This window comes from Schistocerca nitens, chromosome 2 (assembly GCF_023898315.1).
Source record: "Schistocerca nitens isolate TAMUIC-IGC-003100 chromosome 2, iqSchNite1.1, whole genome shotgun sequence".
Classification (NCBI taxonomy): Eukaryota; Metazoa; Arthropoda; class Insecta; order Orthoptera; family Acrididae; genus Schistocerca; species Schistocerca nitens.
In genome coordinates, this window is record NC_064615.1 from 590,866,085 (window position 1) to 590,883,486 (window position 17,402).

The following is a 17,402-nucleotide window of genomic DNA, read 5'->3' on the forward strand; positions in this document are numbered from 1 at the left end:
TCCTTTAGAATTTTTGCTTGTACACTAGTCCTCTGGCTGACGATGCATTTCTACAGAAAAATATCTCTTTCTGAACTCCATTTGAATATACATTACAATCTTTTTTTTTTCTTTTGATGTACTGTGTTTACTTCAACCCTAGCACTATTATATATCATTTTCAACCAATGAGTGAGGTAATGAACTCCAGTATCCCCGTATGCTTTCACCCATTTCTGTCTTCCTGTCAGCTATGTTAACATTGTCGTATCATCCAACACTTATTTCAAAAGAGTTAACTACAATGAATTATCATGAGCAAATATGTGCATATTTTCCTGTGGAATAGGTGAATAAGGATATGTTTTCTTTGTTTCTTGAGCTATTCATAACAGCACAAATGACAAGATGATGATTACTCGTATGATTAATATATAGTGTTGCAGCTTTTCAATGCCCAGTTGCCTTTACTTGTTCATCATTTTCAAATGGGTCAATTTACATACAACATTATCAACACTCCATCTTCCTCTCTTATGCAGCAAATGCCATGGTAGTATGTGTATCACCTATCTTTTCTAACTCTTTGTGTAAAACATCTAGGCAAAGATTAGTAGCCTAACCATTACAGTTGGATATCTTCTATTTTAATATCATTCAAGGTGTTCTGTGCATTATTCTCTACACACAATACTGAGTGCGAATAGTGTTAAACAGAGTAGCAGTCATTACACTTCTTGCTCTTGCTAGAAACAGCCACATTCATCCTGGGCAGGAGGGGGCTGTTCATTTTTTTAACCGTAATTAGTGTGTGCTTTGATATTTTATCTATTATGTCTGACATTAAAATATCGGTACGTACTGTAAATACTAAGGGTGTATTCATATTTGCAAACAATGATTACTAATGGTAACGTACTGCAATTTATGACAGTTGGTTGCTTATAACGTTTTCATTCGTATTTGCTCGCCGCTGTGGATCTGTTATTAAGTAGATTAATATTTCTGTAATCTGCACTACGCTGTGTTGTAAAATGACTCGTATCATGTTTTAAATCATACATAACATTACCGGTAAGGGGAACATTACTTCGGAAAAGCTCAACATCTCAATGCCAACAAAAAATGGCATCCAAATTTATTACATATAAAATGTGATAAATCGAAGGCAACCAAATTTATTGTACCGTATATAAAACGTGATAGATCGAACACCAATTTTTGCATCATGCTGGTTTCGCTCTGTAAGTTTCAACTTTAGAACCCTTGCACTCCAGATTTTGTTGCAGATTACGTTATCATTTATCTCCTTATCTGTTACACACTTTCGTCCACATAGGCTGAAAGTAAACGACAAACACGAACACAACACGCTGTTACTGAGGAACCATCTCGACTTACGCAGTAGTGAGTAGACTGCGTTTGCCAATCTACGGGAGCTATATACTTAGATCGTTGCGGCTGTCTATTAGAGCCGGTTTAGCTTTGCAACCAGTGACAGTTCCCCTGTCAGCATGTCTAAGCCACGAGTGCTTGTGGCGCATTCGGATATTCCCAAGAAGGCAATTCAGCTGTTGCAAGGAAGGTACGTGGAGATACTTTTATTTAATCGTTTTTTTAACTGTGAATCGGAACAACTCAAGAACGATAACCGTACAAAAAATTATATAAAAATACGTTAAGTAACTATTCAGAATGTTGATTGCGTCTGTTGTCGTAGCACATTTAATAACTAATCTTTCGAGGTAACCGGCACATGTCGGAATCATGATTTCAACATTCCTTGGTTCATATAATCGTACTTTGAACTGAGTAACACATGCAAAAACACTCATTTGAGTCACAGTCACGTGCATTCATAGTGCAAGGAAGCTGATGTTATATCGTTATATTATACATTCACAATGAGAAGTACAGTACAGTAACGAAAACTAGTTCCTTCTTTGTCGTTATTGGGATATCATTACTATATTTCCATAATGCAGACCACATGAACAAGGCTTGTTGAAACATTCGTATTGTTTTCGTTATTAATATGCAATCCATCTGTACTTCATATTGTTGTACATTGGAAGTGCTGGCTTGAGATGTTTTGAATTGCGGCAGTACTGTTCTCGAGACACCTACCTCATTTTAGTATCTACAAAATTTAGATGATTAATCGCGCATTGTGTAAGCATATACATTTGTCACTAAAATCATAACATTCGATTATCTTCTGTAATTTCGCACCCACGAATCAAGCAGAGGAATGTTTGTCTCCTCGTCGGCTGCACAAATTATAGTTTTCTTTTTAATGTGTGTCCACACGAAGCCTCTGCCGTTATGCGCAATCACAGACGCACGGGAACAAAAGGGCATGCACAAAAATTTGTGGAAAGAACGCACGTAACGTTCTCGTGTTGTCATGTTGCCACATAGCGCAAGCAGTTTCCACTTCGCTTGGGTGTTTGTGGTGCGTCTATTGTGACGAAGTAGTACCTAGATAACGAAGGGACCAGAAATACGAAGTGACGATAACTTTTTTTTTTTTTTGCAAATTTCAGGAAGTTACAGCGAGATTGAAGAAAGATATTCTGCTTGAGAAAGAGCAGTGATAAACTTGTCCTCACGAAGCCTTTTTTTCTGTTCAACTTTACGCTTGCGTGTAAATTTCCAACACCGCAACTATGCGTGCGCATTTGTGCATGCGTAATTTCGTGGAAAAGGAAGCCCTGCGCTATTTTAAAAGCGCATTTTCTTCCGCCTTCGGTAGGGAGCTTTGCGCTTTTTAGCAGGCGACAGGCAGCTGGGGCCCGTGTGTGTTTCATTGTGTAGTGTGTTGAGTTTATGCTATGAAGCGATTTATGTGCAGTAATGTTTGTTGACTCCAAAGGAAGCACCCTTAAATTTATAAACGATTACAGACAAAGTAAAGTCGTATGGAGTGCCGCTTCTAAAGATGATTTGAATAAAAATTTGAGACTTGGTGCAATGAGCGTCAAGTATTTGGATATAAACTCTGTTCATATTACTGTAAAGAATAAGATACAGCAAGTTTCGAAGTAGGAAACAGAGAAAAATAAGCCAGAAATTTATGAAAAGTCTGGGCGAGTGTTCATGCCATGGCGACTTACACAACACCTGTGGAGCCTGATGCGGTGTCGGCAGGGGGGGGGGGGGGGGCGAGAGCAGGAGAGAGGTGTTTTTTGAGATTTTTTTTTCGGTATGTGTTATAGATATCAATGTCAAATTTGGTCAAAATGTTTATTGATATTTACTCTACAAACTGGAATTTTTTCAACCGGAAATGTCGAAGAGCAAAGGTGGAAGTGCCGTCGGAACGAAACAAAATTTCGATGTAGACCTCCACGCGCGGTATGTCACAGGTCAGCCGGCTCGTCTGATATCAAAATTGAGCTGACGTTAGCGAAGTATATAAGATTCTTTAGCAGTTGTACCTCGCTTAAGTTATTTGGACCATAGGAAACAAAATGGCAGCCATTTGAAACAAAATAGGGTTTTTTCATCGATTTTTCGACTTCGTCGGCCAAGTAAAAATATTTATAGTTGATGGATCAGAATAAAAGTGGTACAACTCCTAGACAAGTTAGTTAGCTTCGTCGGAAACAAAGAATCATGCCAATCGGTTCAGTAGATTTGAAGTTACCATACCTCGCGATAAAAAAAGTCGTTTCGAGAAAAAGGCGTTTGAAGTTTTGAGTACATATAAATGTAATATTACGCAACTTACGTTCAATCTGCTATTCCGGGTCCATAAACTAGTCCTTCCTCTGCCTCATAGGGGGCGTTCTGCTTGATCTGGGCCACCCTGCGTTGCTCCAGAGCCGCTCGTACGACCGGTGACAAGCGGTTTTCGACCGCTTGAATCCGGTGGTCGTCCGAATCTTGGCTAACTGCGTCGAATCGAGTCCCAGGGTGCCGGCCGGAGTGGCTGTGCGGTTCTAGACGCTACAGTCTGGAGCCTCGGGCATGGATGTGTGTGATGTCCTTAGGTTAGTTAGGTTTAGTTAGTTCTAAGTTCTAGGCGTAAGTTCTAGGCGACTGATGACCTCAGAAGTTAAGTCGCATAGTGCTCAGAGCCATTTGAAGCATTTGAAGTCCCAGGGTGACGTCCATCGTTGTCATGGTCTTCGGAATTGCTGAATACCCTTCGTTGAAGCTGCTCACTGCCAGGAAAGTCGCAGTCTCCACAGTCTCCGCACCAGAATGCAAATGCTTGGGACCTAACTGCCAAACACACGCGTTCAAACTTTCGTTTGAATTTTGTGTGTTTCCTCCCAAGCATCGGTACAATAACTCGTCCTCGGATGAATCGCTTTTTGAACTTCTTAGGAGAGCGGCTATTCGTGTTGATATTCGTCCAGATGCCCGGTAGCCTCTGCAATGCGCCACTTGCATCAACTAGTTTCCCCACCCGGACAATTTTGGCGTTGTGGGTGGTCATCCGTCGGACGCTTGTGGAAATACGTTGCCCAAATTGCCTTCTTCATCTGTTCCACCGAATTGGAATGCTGTTGGATTGCCAAGCCGTTGTATGTCGTAAGCTCCTTGATCACTTGATCCTTGGGCAAGCATATAGAATAATTTTTCGCGGCTATAAAGTCGAAATCCCCGAAAAACACTGGTGCGTGAAAAAGGCCGATTTCAGGCAGGTGCATTTTTTTGTTCAACCGCGAATAACAAACATTTTCGTTCCGTATTCGGAAAAACCGTTTCAGGGGTGGATTCTAAACCCTTTTACGGATCCAAAAATGCAATTTAAAGAAAAACGATTTTTTGAACGAACTCATAGTAAACCTCCCTTTAAGATTCCTGACCACCAGGCTTTGCGCCAATGTCCGACTTTAATACCAAACTCATGAAGTGAGGGCATGTGACACTGTTGATGGTGATCCATCCGTCGGATGGGGACGTCAAGCTCGGCTTACACTGCACTCACTCACTCTCTCTCTCTCTCTCTCTCTCTCTCTCTCACACACACACACACACACACACACACACACACACACACACACAAAATTTGGAAATTTGTGGTAAGGTCTTATGGAACCAAACTGCTGAGGCCATCAGTCCCTAAGCCTAAGCACTATATAATGTAACGAAACTAAACACACACACACACACACACACAAAATACGTACTTGTAGTATTAGAAAAATTGTAAGGTAAAAACAGTCTCCTTTTCAGTGGGTTTTGGCATCTATGAAATTCCCAAATTTGTCGAGTCCAAGGATGTATCTACATATAATCTTTAATGGTTAAAGCTGTGTAAACAACTTTTTTTATATAAAATAAAGTACAAATGACGCATTGAAAGTTAATTTATCTTCACACAACTACTAAGAACCTCCCTTAAGTATTTCTCAGATTCAGGAATAATCACTGAAATACCTTGTTTTGAAATGAACAATAAATAGTTGAAACTGGTATATAAGTCGCCGGTTACTAGCTAACTAAATGTTATTTCCAGCCTTATAGCTGTAGTTCGTCAAGCATAAAATCTAAATATCGGTGTGACCTCCTTCAGAAATTTACCAACAGATCGTTGTCGTCACTTCGTATTCCTCGTACCTCTTCCTATCATGCGGCGCTCACTCAACGAAGTGCGGGGCAGCAGGTACGTGGCCCTGCCAGACAGCTAAAAAATATGCACCCTATACAGCTTCGTCACAATGTAGCGGCACTAATGGTCTTAGCAAACGTTGGAGTGCATTTAGAATTAGAAAAAAAAAGAGTATGATAATGTATAATGACACGTACAGTGGTAATCGAATATTAAATGTTATTGGAGGTCACTGATTTAGCTGAAGGAACTGTAAATTTGCGTAATAAAAGCTGATGAAATAATGCTTACATTCAGTCTCCAGCTAAAATCGCACTGACATTGATGCAGGTTTTGAACAGAGCAAATGAAAAAAATTTATGTTGCCCACCGTGAAAGCTGATTCTGATTGTTTACTTTGTTTATAATTAACAGAAAACTTCAATCCAGCTACATTGTAGGCTGTTATGAGTAAATCGAGCAACTGAACTAACAGGACTCTTTAGCGTTGTTAATATTAACTGCAATGACAGCAGAGAGGAAGGACGTGCAAGTTGTATTGGTAAGCAGAATAAATTTCTATCTGGATAGTTATTCGAATAATTCTATCATTTAAACAAATTTATTCGTGAATAAATTATTTGAAACTTACGTAAGCCACTGTATTGTATTTGGTTACTTCTTGTACCGAATCCAGAGGCTAGTGTTCGTTCCCTTGACTGAGTGCAATTTCTATTTGATAAATAACGTATTAATGGTTTGAATAGAAATGTGGAGCGGTGACTCAGTGGGTAAACTGACAGACTAGATTCCCAGTTGGCCGTACGACTTACCCCCTGTTATCGTCGTTGTTGTTGTTGTTGTTGTTGTTGTTGTGGTCTTCAGTCCTGAGACTGGTTTGATGCAGCTCTCCATGCTACTTCATCCTGTGCAAGCTTCTTCATCTCCCAGTACTTTCTGCAACCTACATCCTTCTGAATCTGCTTAGTGTATTCATCTCTTGGTCTCCCTCTACGATTTTTACCCTCCACGCTGCCCTCCGATGCTAAACTTGTGATCCCTTGATCCCTCAGAACATGTCCTACCAACCGGTCCCTTCTTCTTGTCAAGTTGTGCCACAAACTCCTCTTCTCCCCAATTCGATTCAATACCTCCTCATTAGTTACGTGATCTACCCATCTAATCTTCAGCATTCTTCTGTAGCACCACGTTTCGAAAGCTTCTATTCTCTTCCTGTCCAAACTATTTATTGTCTATGTTTCACTTCCATACATGGCTACACTCCATACAAATACTTTCAGAAACGACTTCCTGACACTTAAATCTATACTCGATGTTAACAAATTTCTCTTCTTCAGAAACGCTTTCCTTGCCATTGCCAGTCTATATTTTATATCCTCTCTACTTCGACCATCATCAGTTATTTTGCTCCCCAAATAGCAAAACTCCTTTACTACTTTAAGTGTCTTATTTCCTAATCTAATTACCTCATCATCACCCGACTTAATTCGACTACATTCCATTATCCTCGTTTTGCTTTTGTTGATGTTCATCTTATATCCCCCTTTCAAGATACTGTCGACTCCAAGTCCTCTGCTGTCTCTGACAGAATTACAATGTCATCGGCGACCCTCAAAGTTTTTATTTCTTCTCCATGGATTTTCATACCTACTCCGAATTGTTCTTTTGTTTCCTTTACTGCTTGCTCAATATACAGATTGAATAACATCGGGGAGAGGCTACAACCCTGTCTCACTCCCTTCCCAACCACTGCTTCCCTTTCATGCCCCTCGACTCTTATAAATGCCATCTGATTTCTGTACAAATTGTAAATAGCCTTTCGCTCCCTGTATTTTACCCCTGCCACCTTTAGAATTTGAAAGAGAGTATTCCAATCAACATTGTCAAAAGCTTTCTCTAAATCTACAAATGCTAGAAACGTAGGTTTGCCTTTCCTTAATCTTTCTTTTAAGATAAGTCGTCAGATCAGTATTGCCTAACGTGTTCCAACATTTCTACGGAATCCAAACTGATCTTCCCTGAGGTAGGCTTGTACTAGTTTTTCCATTCGTCTGTAAAGAACTCGTATTCGTTAGTATTTTCGAGCTGTGACTTATTAAACTGATAGTTCGGTAATTTTCACACCTGTCAACACCTGCATTCTTTGGGATTGGAATTATTATATTCTTCTTGAAATCTGAGGGTATTTCGCTTGTCACATACATCACCAGAGTTTTGTTAGGACTGACTCTCCCAAGGCCGTCAGTAGTTCCAATGGAATGTTGTCTACTCCGGGGGCCTTGTTTCGACTCAGGTCTTTCAGTGCTCTGTCAAACTCTTCACGCAGTATCGTATCTCCCATTTCATCTTCATCTACACCCTCTTCCATTTCCATAATATTAACCTCAAATATATCGCCCTTGTATACACCCTCTATATACTCCTTCCACCTTTCTGCTTTCCCTTCTTTGCTTAGAACTGGGTTTCCATCTGAGCTGTTGATATTCATACAAGTGGCTCTCTTTTCTCCAAAGGTCTCTTTAATTTTCCTGTAGGCAGTATCTATCTTACCCCTAGTGAGATAAGCCTCTACATCCTTACATTTGTCCTCTAGCCATCCCTCCTTAGCCATTTTGCACTTCCTGTCGATCTCATTTTTGAGACGTTTGTATTCCTTTTTGCCTGCTTCATTTACTGCATTTTTATATTGTCTCCTTTCATCAATTAAATTCAATATTTCTTCTGTTACCCAAGGATTTCTACTAGCCCTCGTCTTTTTACGTACTTGATCCTCTGCTGCCTTCACTACTCCATCCCTCAGAGCTACCCATTCTTCTTCTACTGTATTTCTTCCCCCATTCCTGTCAATTGTTCCCTTATGCTCTCCCTGAAACTCTGTACAACCTCTGGTTCTTTCAGTTTATCCAGGTCCTATCTCCTTAAATTCACACTTTTTTCAGTTTCTTCAGTTTTAATCTACAGTTCATAACCAATAGATTGTGGTCAGAGTCCACATCTGCCCCTGGAAATGCCTTACAATTTAAAACCTGGTTCCTAAATCTCTGTCTTACCATTATATAACCTATCTGATACCTTCTAGTATCTCCAGGATTCTTCCATGTATGCAACTTTCTTTTATGATTCTTGAACCAAGTGTTAGGTATGATTAAGTTATGCTCTGTGCAAAATTCTACCAGGCAGATTCCTCTTTCATTTCTTACCCCCAATCCATATTCACCTACTATGTTTCCTTCTCTCCCTTTTCCTGCTGTCAAATTCCAGTCACCCATGACTATTAAATTTCCATCTCCCTTCACTACCTGAATAATTTCTTTTATCTCATCATACATTTCACCAATTTCTTCATCATCTGCAGAGCTAGTTGGCATATAAACTTGTACTACTGTAGTAGGCCTGGGCTTCGTGTCTGTTTTGGCCACAATAATGCGGTCACTACGCTGTTTGTAATAGCTTACGCGCACTCCTATTTTGTTACTCATTACTAAACAGAGTCCTGCATTACCCCTATTTGATTTTGTATTTATAACCCTGTATTCACCTGACCGAAAGTCTTCTTCCTCCTGCCACCGAACTTCACTAATTCCCACTATATCTAACTTTAACCAATCCATTTCCCTTTTTAAATTTTCTAACCTATCTGCCCGATTAAGGGATCTGACATTCCACGCTCCGATCCGTAGAACGCCAATTTTCTTTCTCCTGATAACGACGTCCTCTTGAGTAGTCCCCGCCCGGAGATCCGAATGGGGGACTATTTTACCTCCGGAATATTTTACCCAAGAGGACGCCATTATCATTTAACCACACAGTGGAGCTGCATGCCCTCGGGAAAAATTACGGCTGTAGTTTCCCCTTGCTTTCAGCCGTTCGCAGTACCAGCACAGCAAGGCTGTTTTGGTTAGTGTTACAATGCCAGATCAGTCAATCATCCAGACTGCTGCCCCTCTTCATGAACCACACGTTTATCTGGCCTCTCAACAGATACCCCTCCGTTGTGGTTGCACCTACTGTACTGCCATCTGTATCGCTGAGGCACGCACCTCCCCACCAACGGCAAGGTCCATGGTTCATGTTATCGTTAGGGACTGGAAAAAATCGTTTTAATTTAAGGCCAAATTCTGTGTTATTTCTTCCCAATTTGGGTGTTATTTGTAGCCAGTTTCTGTATTAATTTTTGCCAAATTCTATGCCATTTTTGTCAATTTTTTGCTTTGTACTTTTTTACTGATGCGGTATATTTTGCGAATTTCGTTCTTATTTTTCAACTGAAGTGTTACATCTTTCCCTGTTTAGGTGGTATTTTTTTTGCCAGTTTCGGTGTAATTTTTTGCGCAAATGGGCGACATTTTTGACCAATTTCAGTGCTATTTTTTGCCAATTTCGGTGTTTTTGCCGGATTCAGTGTTATTTTTTTCCCATGTTCGATGTTACTTTTTGCTAGGTTCAGCGATACCTATTTTTTTGCAGGATTGTTGATTCTTTTTAGCATATTCGATGACACTGGCTTTTGCCAGTTCTGGTGTTAGTTGTTTTCATGGATCTGGTGTTACCATTTTTGTCAGATTCAGCATTACCTGTTTTTGCAAGTTACATGTTACCTTTTTTACCAGCTTTGCCATTACCTTTTTGGTAGATTGGGTGTTTTTTCCAGTTTCGGTATTTTTTTGCAATTTTGTAGTATTTTTTCCAGTATCATTTTTTTCCATTTCTGGTTACCTTCCTTCGAATTTTGGTGGTATTATTTTTTTCAGTTAAGGTGCTATTTTTTTGCCATCTTTGGTGCTATTTTTCACGCCACGTTATAGTTATGTTGGAAACGAACTGTCATTTTAAGATTATACGAGAACGTCAGCCTCGAGGAAATAACAAGTCACACTACAATTTCAACATCCAATAACCATCAGTTGCAAATATGGTAAACTGCCGTCCCCCAATTTACAACATGTTTTGTATGGCAAAGTGACAAACTTAGCAATATTTCGTTCTAGCAGCCGATTTCGCGTTATTTCGCCACAAACCGCCAGTTTCGCTTTATTTTTCGCGTTATCGTTTCCGCTAAATTTTTCTTCTTATCGCTTCTTTCACTTGCAACGACAAGAATGGCCAGTAAAGTTGCACCGTGTTTCGGAGTACCCCTTCTAACTGTCTGTATAAGTCAGTTCAGAGGTGGGTGGTAAATCACTGCAGTCTTCGAACAAACCTTCGGGTTCAGCAAGGTTTTAGTTGCCTTACAGCTTTAGCAAACGGAAAAAAATACTTGTAGGCGGATGGCCTAACATTTACCACTAGGTATCGACGCGGCCCGATTCAGTCGTCTCTGCTCCTGCCAGTACTCGCGCCTTTCTTTTTCTCCTAACATGCGCCAAGAACTCTACTGAAGTAACCAAACAGGAGAATACAGCATAAAAACTCTAATCTTCGACCCCTTCCTTAAATTGCTAACAGACTCGGGTATGGGTATCTTTTTGATACAGTTAAGCAATTCGTTCGTGCTTGTTGTAGTGCTACAAAATTAATGAATCAAACAAGAACACAATGGCTGCTAACGACTAACGTCAACAGGCTTTTAATCTGCACTCTCCTAAAACGTTAATGCAATGCTGCTGAATGTCTAAAGACTTTGAAAATGCTTCAGAATTAACTGTTAGTAAGTTTTCCATCAGGAGATGGAATAGTTTTTCGATGTGACATACGTGTATCCACTACACATAGCTTTGAGACTGAAAAATTCCGGAAGAGACACTGAGTTTACGTACTCAAGGGTTCACAGTATCGCAGCACACTGGAAACTTCCTTATAGAGAAGGTGTCAAGAGACGACTGGCAGACCTTTACCGTCTTTCTATACCAATTCAAATAATTGCAGCAACGACTTACACGCGATTTAAAAACAAATAGTTCACTTTCTTTCCTATCCATGAATCGTTGAATCTGTTGCACAACGATTGGAATGCACGGTATCCAGTTTTATGGCGCTATACGATAAGCTCGTTGATTCGAAAAAAGAGCATGGGGCCTGAAGATGACAAAATGAACTGCCGAAACTGGTTGCGTTCGAAATAAAATAACATAAAGTATATGACTGTAAAAGTCATAAAGTCATAAAGTATATGACTGTAAATAACATAAAGTATATGACTGTTGGTAAAGTTTATTGAAAAGAAAAGTCAAATGATGTTATGTCGTAAATAGATTTTTTTTTTTATTTTGAACATGAGTTGGGAGAAGGTAAAAGGGAATCGTAATTGATTATGTGGGAAAAAAGTGCAGAAAAGGAAATTACGCATGCACAAATGCGCATCGACAGTTGCGCTGGCGGATATGTAAGCGCATGCGCAACGTCGAACAGAAAAAAAGGCACCATGTGGATGCATCTTTAATTCCATCACAGAACATAGAGAACAGTGTGCGCAGTTCAGAGGCAACACACTGTCCAGAAAGTCATACTCGTTATGTACACCTTTCGCTAACACTTCTTTGGAGTGCTGCCCTTGCCACCAGATTGTCGTCATCACATTGCTTTTTTTTTTTTTTTTTTTTTTTTTTTTTCCCATCGAGTCGGCTCTTCAACACTCTTGTCATGTCCTCCGTAGTCTCTTCCTCAGCACCAGTACAGTACTTTCGACTTTCTCCAATACTCCAGGTTGTAAACTTGTCTTCACGTAAAACTTATCTTCAATTATCGCGCTTCGTGGAATGTATGAATAGTGACGCGTTACAGTAGTATTTTGAAAGCGGTATAATGGATTAGAAACAACAAATGGCATGTCGTATCCGACCGTGGCGGAGACAAAAGAAATAATTTTTCTAAGGTACAAATAAGAAACGTGACAGATAAGGCTCAGACATTACTTTAAATCAACTAAGGGCGGAGTTTCTTGGCAGTACCGACACTATGCTGTTTGGCTGCAAATTCTGAAGAAAAGACTTACGTTACGTGTACCAGACTGCTTTGTGTGGGAGCACAGGCAGCCAATCTCGGAGAAACAAACTTCAGCACATCGAAGTAAGGCCAGTTGCTTTTGTAATTGTCGTCTGATCAACTTCCGCTTCTCCCTTTAATTTTCTTCAGCTCTTGAGATATCTTTAACGATGACAGACTACTATTAGTATTTCGTTCCCGAGCTTCCTACTCTTATTCTTAATCAAACACTGATGAGCCAAAACATTATGACGATGCCCAACGAGACATTGGATGCCGCATGGTGGCGTTGCGGGCATGTGACGCGATAGCTAAAGTATGTAAGCGGAACAGACACGGACGGGGGGATCACTGCAGCGAAGATATGGACTGCAAAAGGGGAAATCCATTGAGCTAAGCGACTCTGACAAACGTCAGATTATTATTGCGCAGAGCTTGCGAACGAGTATCCCGAAAACGGCGAAGCTGGTCAAACGTTCACGTGCTACTGTCGTGAGCATCTGCGGAAAGAGGTAGCGCAGTGAAACTACCACTAGGCGATAAATGAGTGGACGTCCATGACTTTTCACAGAACGTGGTTCAAAATGGTTCAAATGGCTCTGAGCACTATGGGACGTAACTTCTGAGATCATCAGTCCCCTAGAACTTAGAACTACTTAAACCTAACTAACCTAAGAACATCACATACATCCATGCCCGAGGCAGGATTCGAACCTGCGACCGTAGCGGTCGCGCGATTCCAGACTGTAGCGCCTAGAACCGCTCGGTCACCCCAGCCGGCCAGAACGTGGTGTTCGGAGGGTTATCTGCTCTGTAAAGTAGGACAGATGACGGCGTCTCTGCCGAAAGAGCACAATGCTGGTGCACGCACATGTCTTTCGGAGCACACCGTTCATCGTACTTTGTTGAACATGGAACTCCGCAGCAGAGCACCCCTATGTGTTCACCTGACGACATCGTCAGTTACGATTGCAGTGGGCACGGGACCATCGGGATTCGACCGTCGATCAGTGGAAACATGTCAGCTCTTCGGGTGAATCACATTTTTCCTACAGTAGGTCGATGGTCGTCTGCACAAACGCCGTCATCGAGGTGTAGGGCGCCATGGGCACTGGCTGGTGGCGGCATTGTTGGCTGGGAGGCCCCATTCGGGGGAGTTCGGCCGCCATATTGCAAGTCCATTTTAGTTGACGCCACTTCGGCAGATGATGATGATGATGGACAAACACCCACTCCCCTGCTGGGAATCGAACCCGGGCTCCCTAAGTGGCAGGCGGTAACGCTACTGCTACGCTACGGGGGCGGACGGTGGGAGCAGATTTTTGCTATGGCAGACATTGCACGCTTGTATGGTACCTGTGGTAGTAATTGGAGACACAATGACAGCTGCGAACCACTTTTATCCCTTCAAACTTGATGCCTTCCGCTACGGCGATGTCATCTTTCAGCAGTATAATTGTGTGTGCCTCGGAGCCACAACCGTGCTACAGTGGTTTGAGAAACATTATAGTCACTTTGATGTTTCGGCGACCAAATTCGCCTGATGTAAATCCTATGGACCCATTTGGGTAGCTATCGTGCGCCATCACTGCGTATGTGCAAATCAGTGGCCCGTCATTTACGCGAATTACGTGACTTGTGCTTAGACATCTAATGCCACATACCTCCACAAACCTGCCAACAAGCTGTCGGGTTCCTGATACGCAGAATGAGTCATGTATTTCGTTCCAAAGACGGACAAACAAGCTATTAAGCAGGTGGTCATAATATTTTGGCATCAAGAGTATATAAACAATGCTAGCAGGCAGTTATTTAATTTTGTATAGCCAGATTGTATTAAAAAGTGCAACCAGGATTTATTTGCAATTTAGTTGCGGTCAAGATTTAATTTTCGCACCGATACATGATTTCTTAAATTGTGAAGTTTCCTCTGAACTGCTTCTTCCGAAAACGAAAGCTTCAGTCCCGTTTCTTCCAAAAGCTTGTCCTGCCTTTGTATTCCGAACATTATTTGTTTCGTGACAATTGTTTCGGCATCTTGCACCACACAAGTATTTGGCGAGCCGCTCCCAGACAGTGTAGGGCACTGATTAAAAAATGGTTCAAATGGCTCTGACGTGAGCACTATGTTACTTAGCTTCTGAGGTCATCAGTCCCCTAGAACTTAGAACTACTTAAACCTAACTAACCGAAGGACATCACACACATCCATGCCCGAGGCAGGATTCGAATCTGCGACCGTAGCGGTCTCGCGGTTCCAGAGTGTAGCGCCTAGAACCGCTCGGCCACACGGCCGACGATGTCCAACCTTTTAGTTCACCCGGGCCACATTGGAAGAAGACGCGTATTTTTGGACCGCATATAATATACTTAATAAGCGCTTTGGGATGCAGGCAGCCCTCGGGCCACGGGTTGAACACCCCTCATGAAGGTGCACGCTGTCCACTAGACAGCAACTCACCTTTCAGCAGCTCTCAGGCAGTTGCGCCTCAGACCGGGTGAAAAACTCAAGAGATCCCTCCTCGGGGGCACCCGCATTGGAGGTCAGTGGTGTAGTTACGCTAGCGAGAATTCATTTAGTTTACAAATATGAAAAAGGGCACAGGATCTAATGGCCTAAAATGTCTAGAAAATTGTCACTAGGACGACCTGAAAATATCGACAAATTTGAATAAAAATGATATAAAACATATTTATAATTTGCTATAAAATGAACTAGACCAATGAAAAACTTTATACGAAGTTGAAACTGAAACCACAAATCGATAATTAATTTGTAAACGCTGTGCTTTCCTTTAATAAATCGCATTGTTTGAAGATGTAAGAAAATTGTATAACTATTTCAATATCCCTGTAAACGATCAACTTGTGTGTCAGATTAGCTTTTTCCTATCCACGGTTCTGTCAAACAAGTGAACAGATTTACAAACCAAGTTGGTCAAATTTAACTTTACTTTTGAAGCAGCTCTGTCATGCTGCATCGCGACGTATCTGCATGCTGGTAGGAATACTGTGCCTCTTATAAGTTTTGGGACCAACATTGTGCGCAGTATGTCTGGGTATGAAAGAATTTATGATGGTTAATACGGAAATAAAGATGTACGTCTGCAAGTTTGACATATAATTATGGGCGATGAAAAGTGCAATCAACAGTGTTTGCTTGTATACAACAGAACAAGCCCCATCTCTTACTGCGAGATGTGAAACTCTGTACTTCAAAAGTTTTGGAACAATTGTGTGTCACTGTGCATATCTCTGTTATTCGTTACTTCTTGCGATGTCAGTCATTACCTGCCTAGAGCTCAAAGGAAACACAAGTGTGTTTGTATACAATAGTACATAGAGGTAAAAACAGCATTTTTGAACAGAGGCAGTTAGTAATATTCCACCATGAAAAGGGAAGAACATGCCGAAAAATAGAAACGTTACTGAATATCAAGAAAAGTATTCTAGGGAACATCGTCCATCGATATAAATGTGAAGACAGGATAGAAAATCTGCCACAGACAGGGAGTCCAAAGATATTTGTGAGGAGAGAAGAGAGGGCAATAATGCGAAAGGCCAAGAAAGATACACGAATCACAGCTACACGAATTGACATTGTTGTTGTCGTCGTGTGATTGGGGCCTCCCATACGGGTAGACCGTTCAGGCTGACGAAGACTTTGGGAAGAAGGCCAGTCCTAGCACAATCAGACGGGTACTGTACAGAGAAAATTACCATGGGCGAATGCAGGAAGGAAGCCTTAGATCAGTCCTGACAATAGAAAGAAGAGGCTACTGTTCGCAAGGGAACACATGAACAGGACCATGTAGTGGTGGAATCAAGTAACTTTTTCAGATGAATCAAAATTTAACATATCAGGACTGGATGGACGAATAACGATCTTGCGGCAGCCCAACAAAGAGCTGGAAGAAAAAAAATGTAAGCTACAGCGTAACAATACAGTGGCTACAGCGTAACAATGCAGGGGCAATGTTACGGTTTGGGGTTGTATGTTGGCCCAGGGAGTGGGTGAGCTGGTCTTCAGTGACGGAACAATGGATAAGAATTTATACCTGCAGATTCTAAGGAACAATTTGAAGATTAGCGCAGGAAATATTGGGATTGGAGACTGTTTCAAGTTTTATCAGGACAACGACCCCAAACATACCGCCTATATTGTACGGTTGTGGCTCCTATACAACTGTCCAAAAGTTGTCAGTCCCCCTCCACGAAGTCCGGATATAACCACCATAGAGAATTTACGGGATGCGTTAGAAAGAAATATTCGAAAAGTCCCCATACAGTCTAAACAAGACGTCTGGAGACGAGTGCAAGAAGAATGTAAATATCGAAGTATTTCGTACTTACAGAAGCTTGAACAAAGTACGCCAAAACGGCCGACACAAGCGTTACAACGTCGCGGTAGAAGTACCAAGTCCTCATTATTTCCTAGTTTTTCGTTTATTTCTGCACTTTGTTCCTAAACGTTTGCGAAGGCAAATCTATGTTATTCCACATAAATATGAATTTTTTTTTATTTTGTGAGTCATTAAACGAAGTAAAATGTTCAATTTACTGTTCGGTGAATATCATTCTATCTATTGGAATGAAAAATATAATACAATTAATTGTTTATCTGTTATTTCTCGCCGGCCGGAGTGGCCGAGCGGTTCTGGGCGCTACAGTCCGGAACCGCGCGACCGCTACGGTCGCAGGTTCGAATCCTGCGTCGGGCATGGATGTGTGTGATGTCCTTAGGTTAGTTAGGTTTAAGTAGTTCTAAGTTCTAGGGGACTTATGACCTCAGCAGTTGAGTCCCATAGTGCTCAGAGCCATTTGAACCATTTGTTATTTCTCAAAGTAAATAAAAACTATTCTGTTTGTCCCAAAACTTATAAAACGCACTGTAGATACCAATGCAGCCAAAGCATTTCTTGCAGTTACTTTAACA

The 17,402-nt window shown here is 41.3% G+C and overlaps 1 protein-coding gene across 2 annotated transcripts in view; it reads left to right on the forward strand.

Moving 5' to 3' along the window:
* Positions 1-1,343: 1,343 nt before the first annotated feature.
* LOC126236650 (glyoxylate reductase/hydroxypyruvate reductase-like) overlaps positions 1,344-17,402 on the forward strand; it is an 82,000-nt gene continuing 65,941 nt past the window's right edge. For both annotated transcript variants that reach the window (XM_049946111.1, XM_049946112.1), the window contains exon 1: positions 1,344-1,564. In XM_049946111.1, coding sequence (XP_049802068.1) covers positions 1,494-1,564 — 71 coding nt within the window. In that variant the 5' untranslated portion in view covers positions 1,344-1,493. The remainder of the gene's footprint in view (positions 1,565-17,402) is intronic.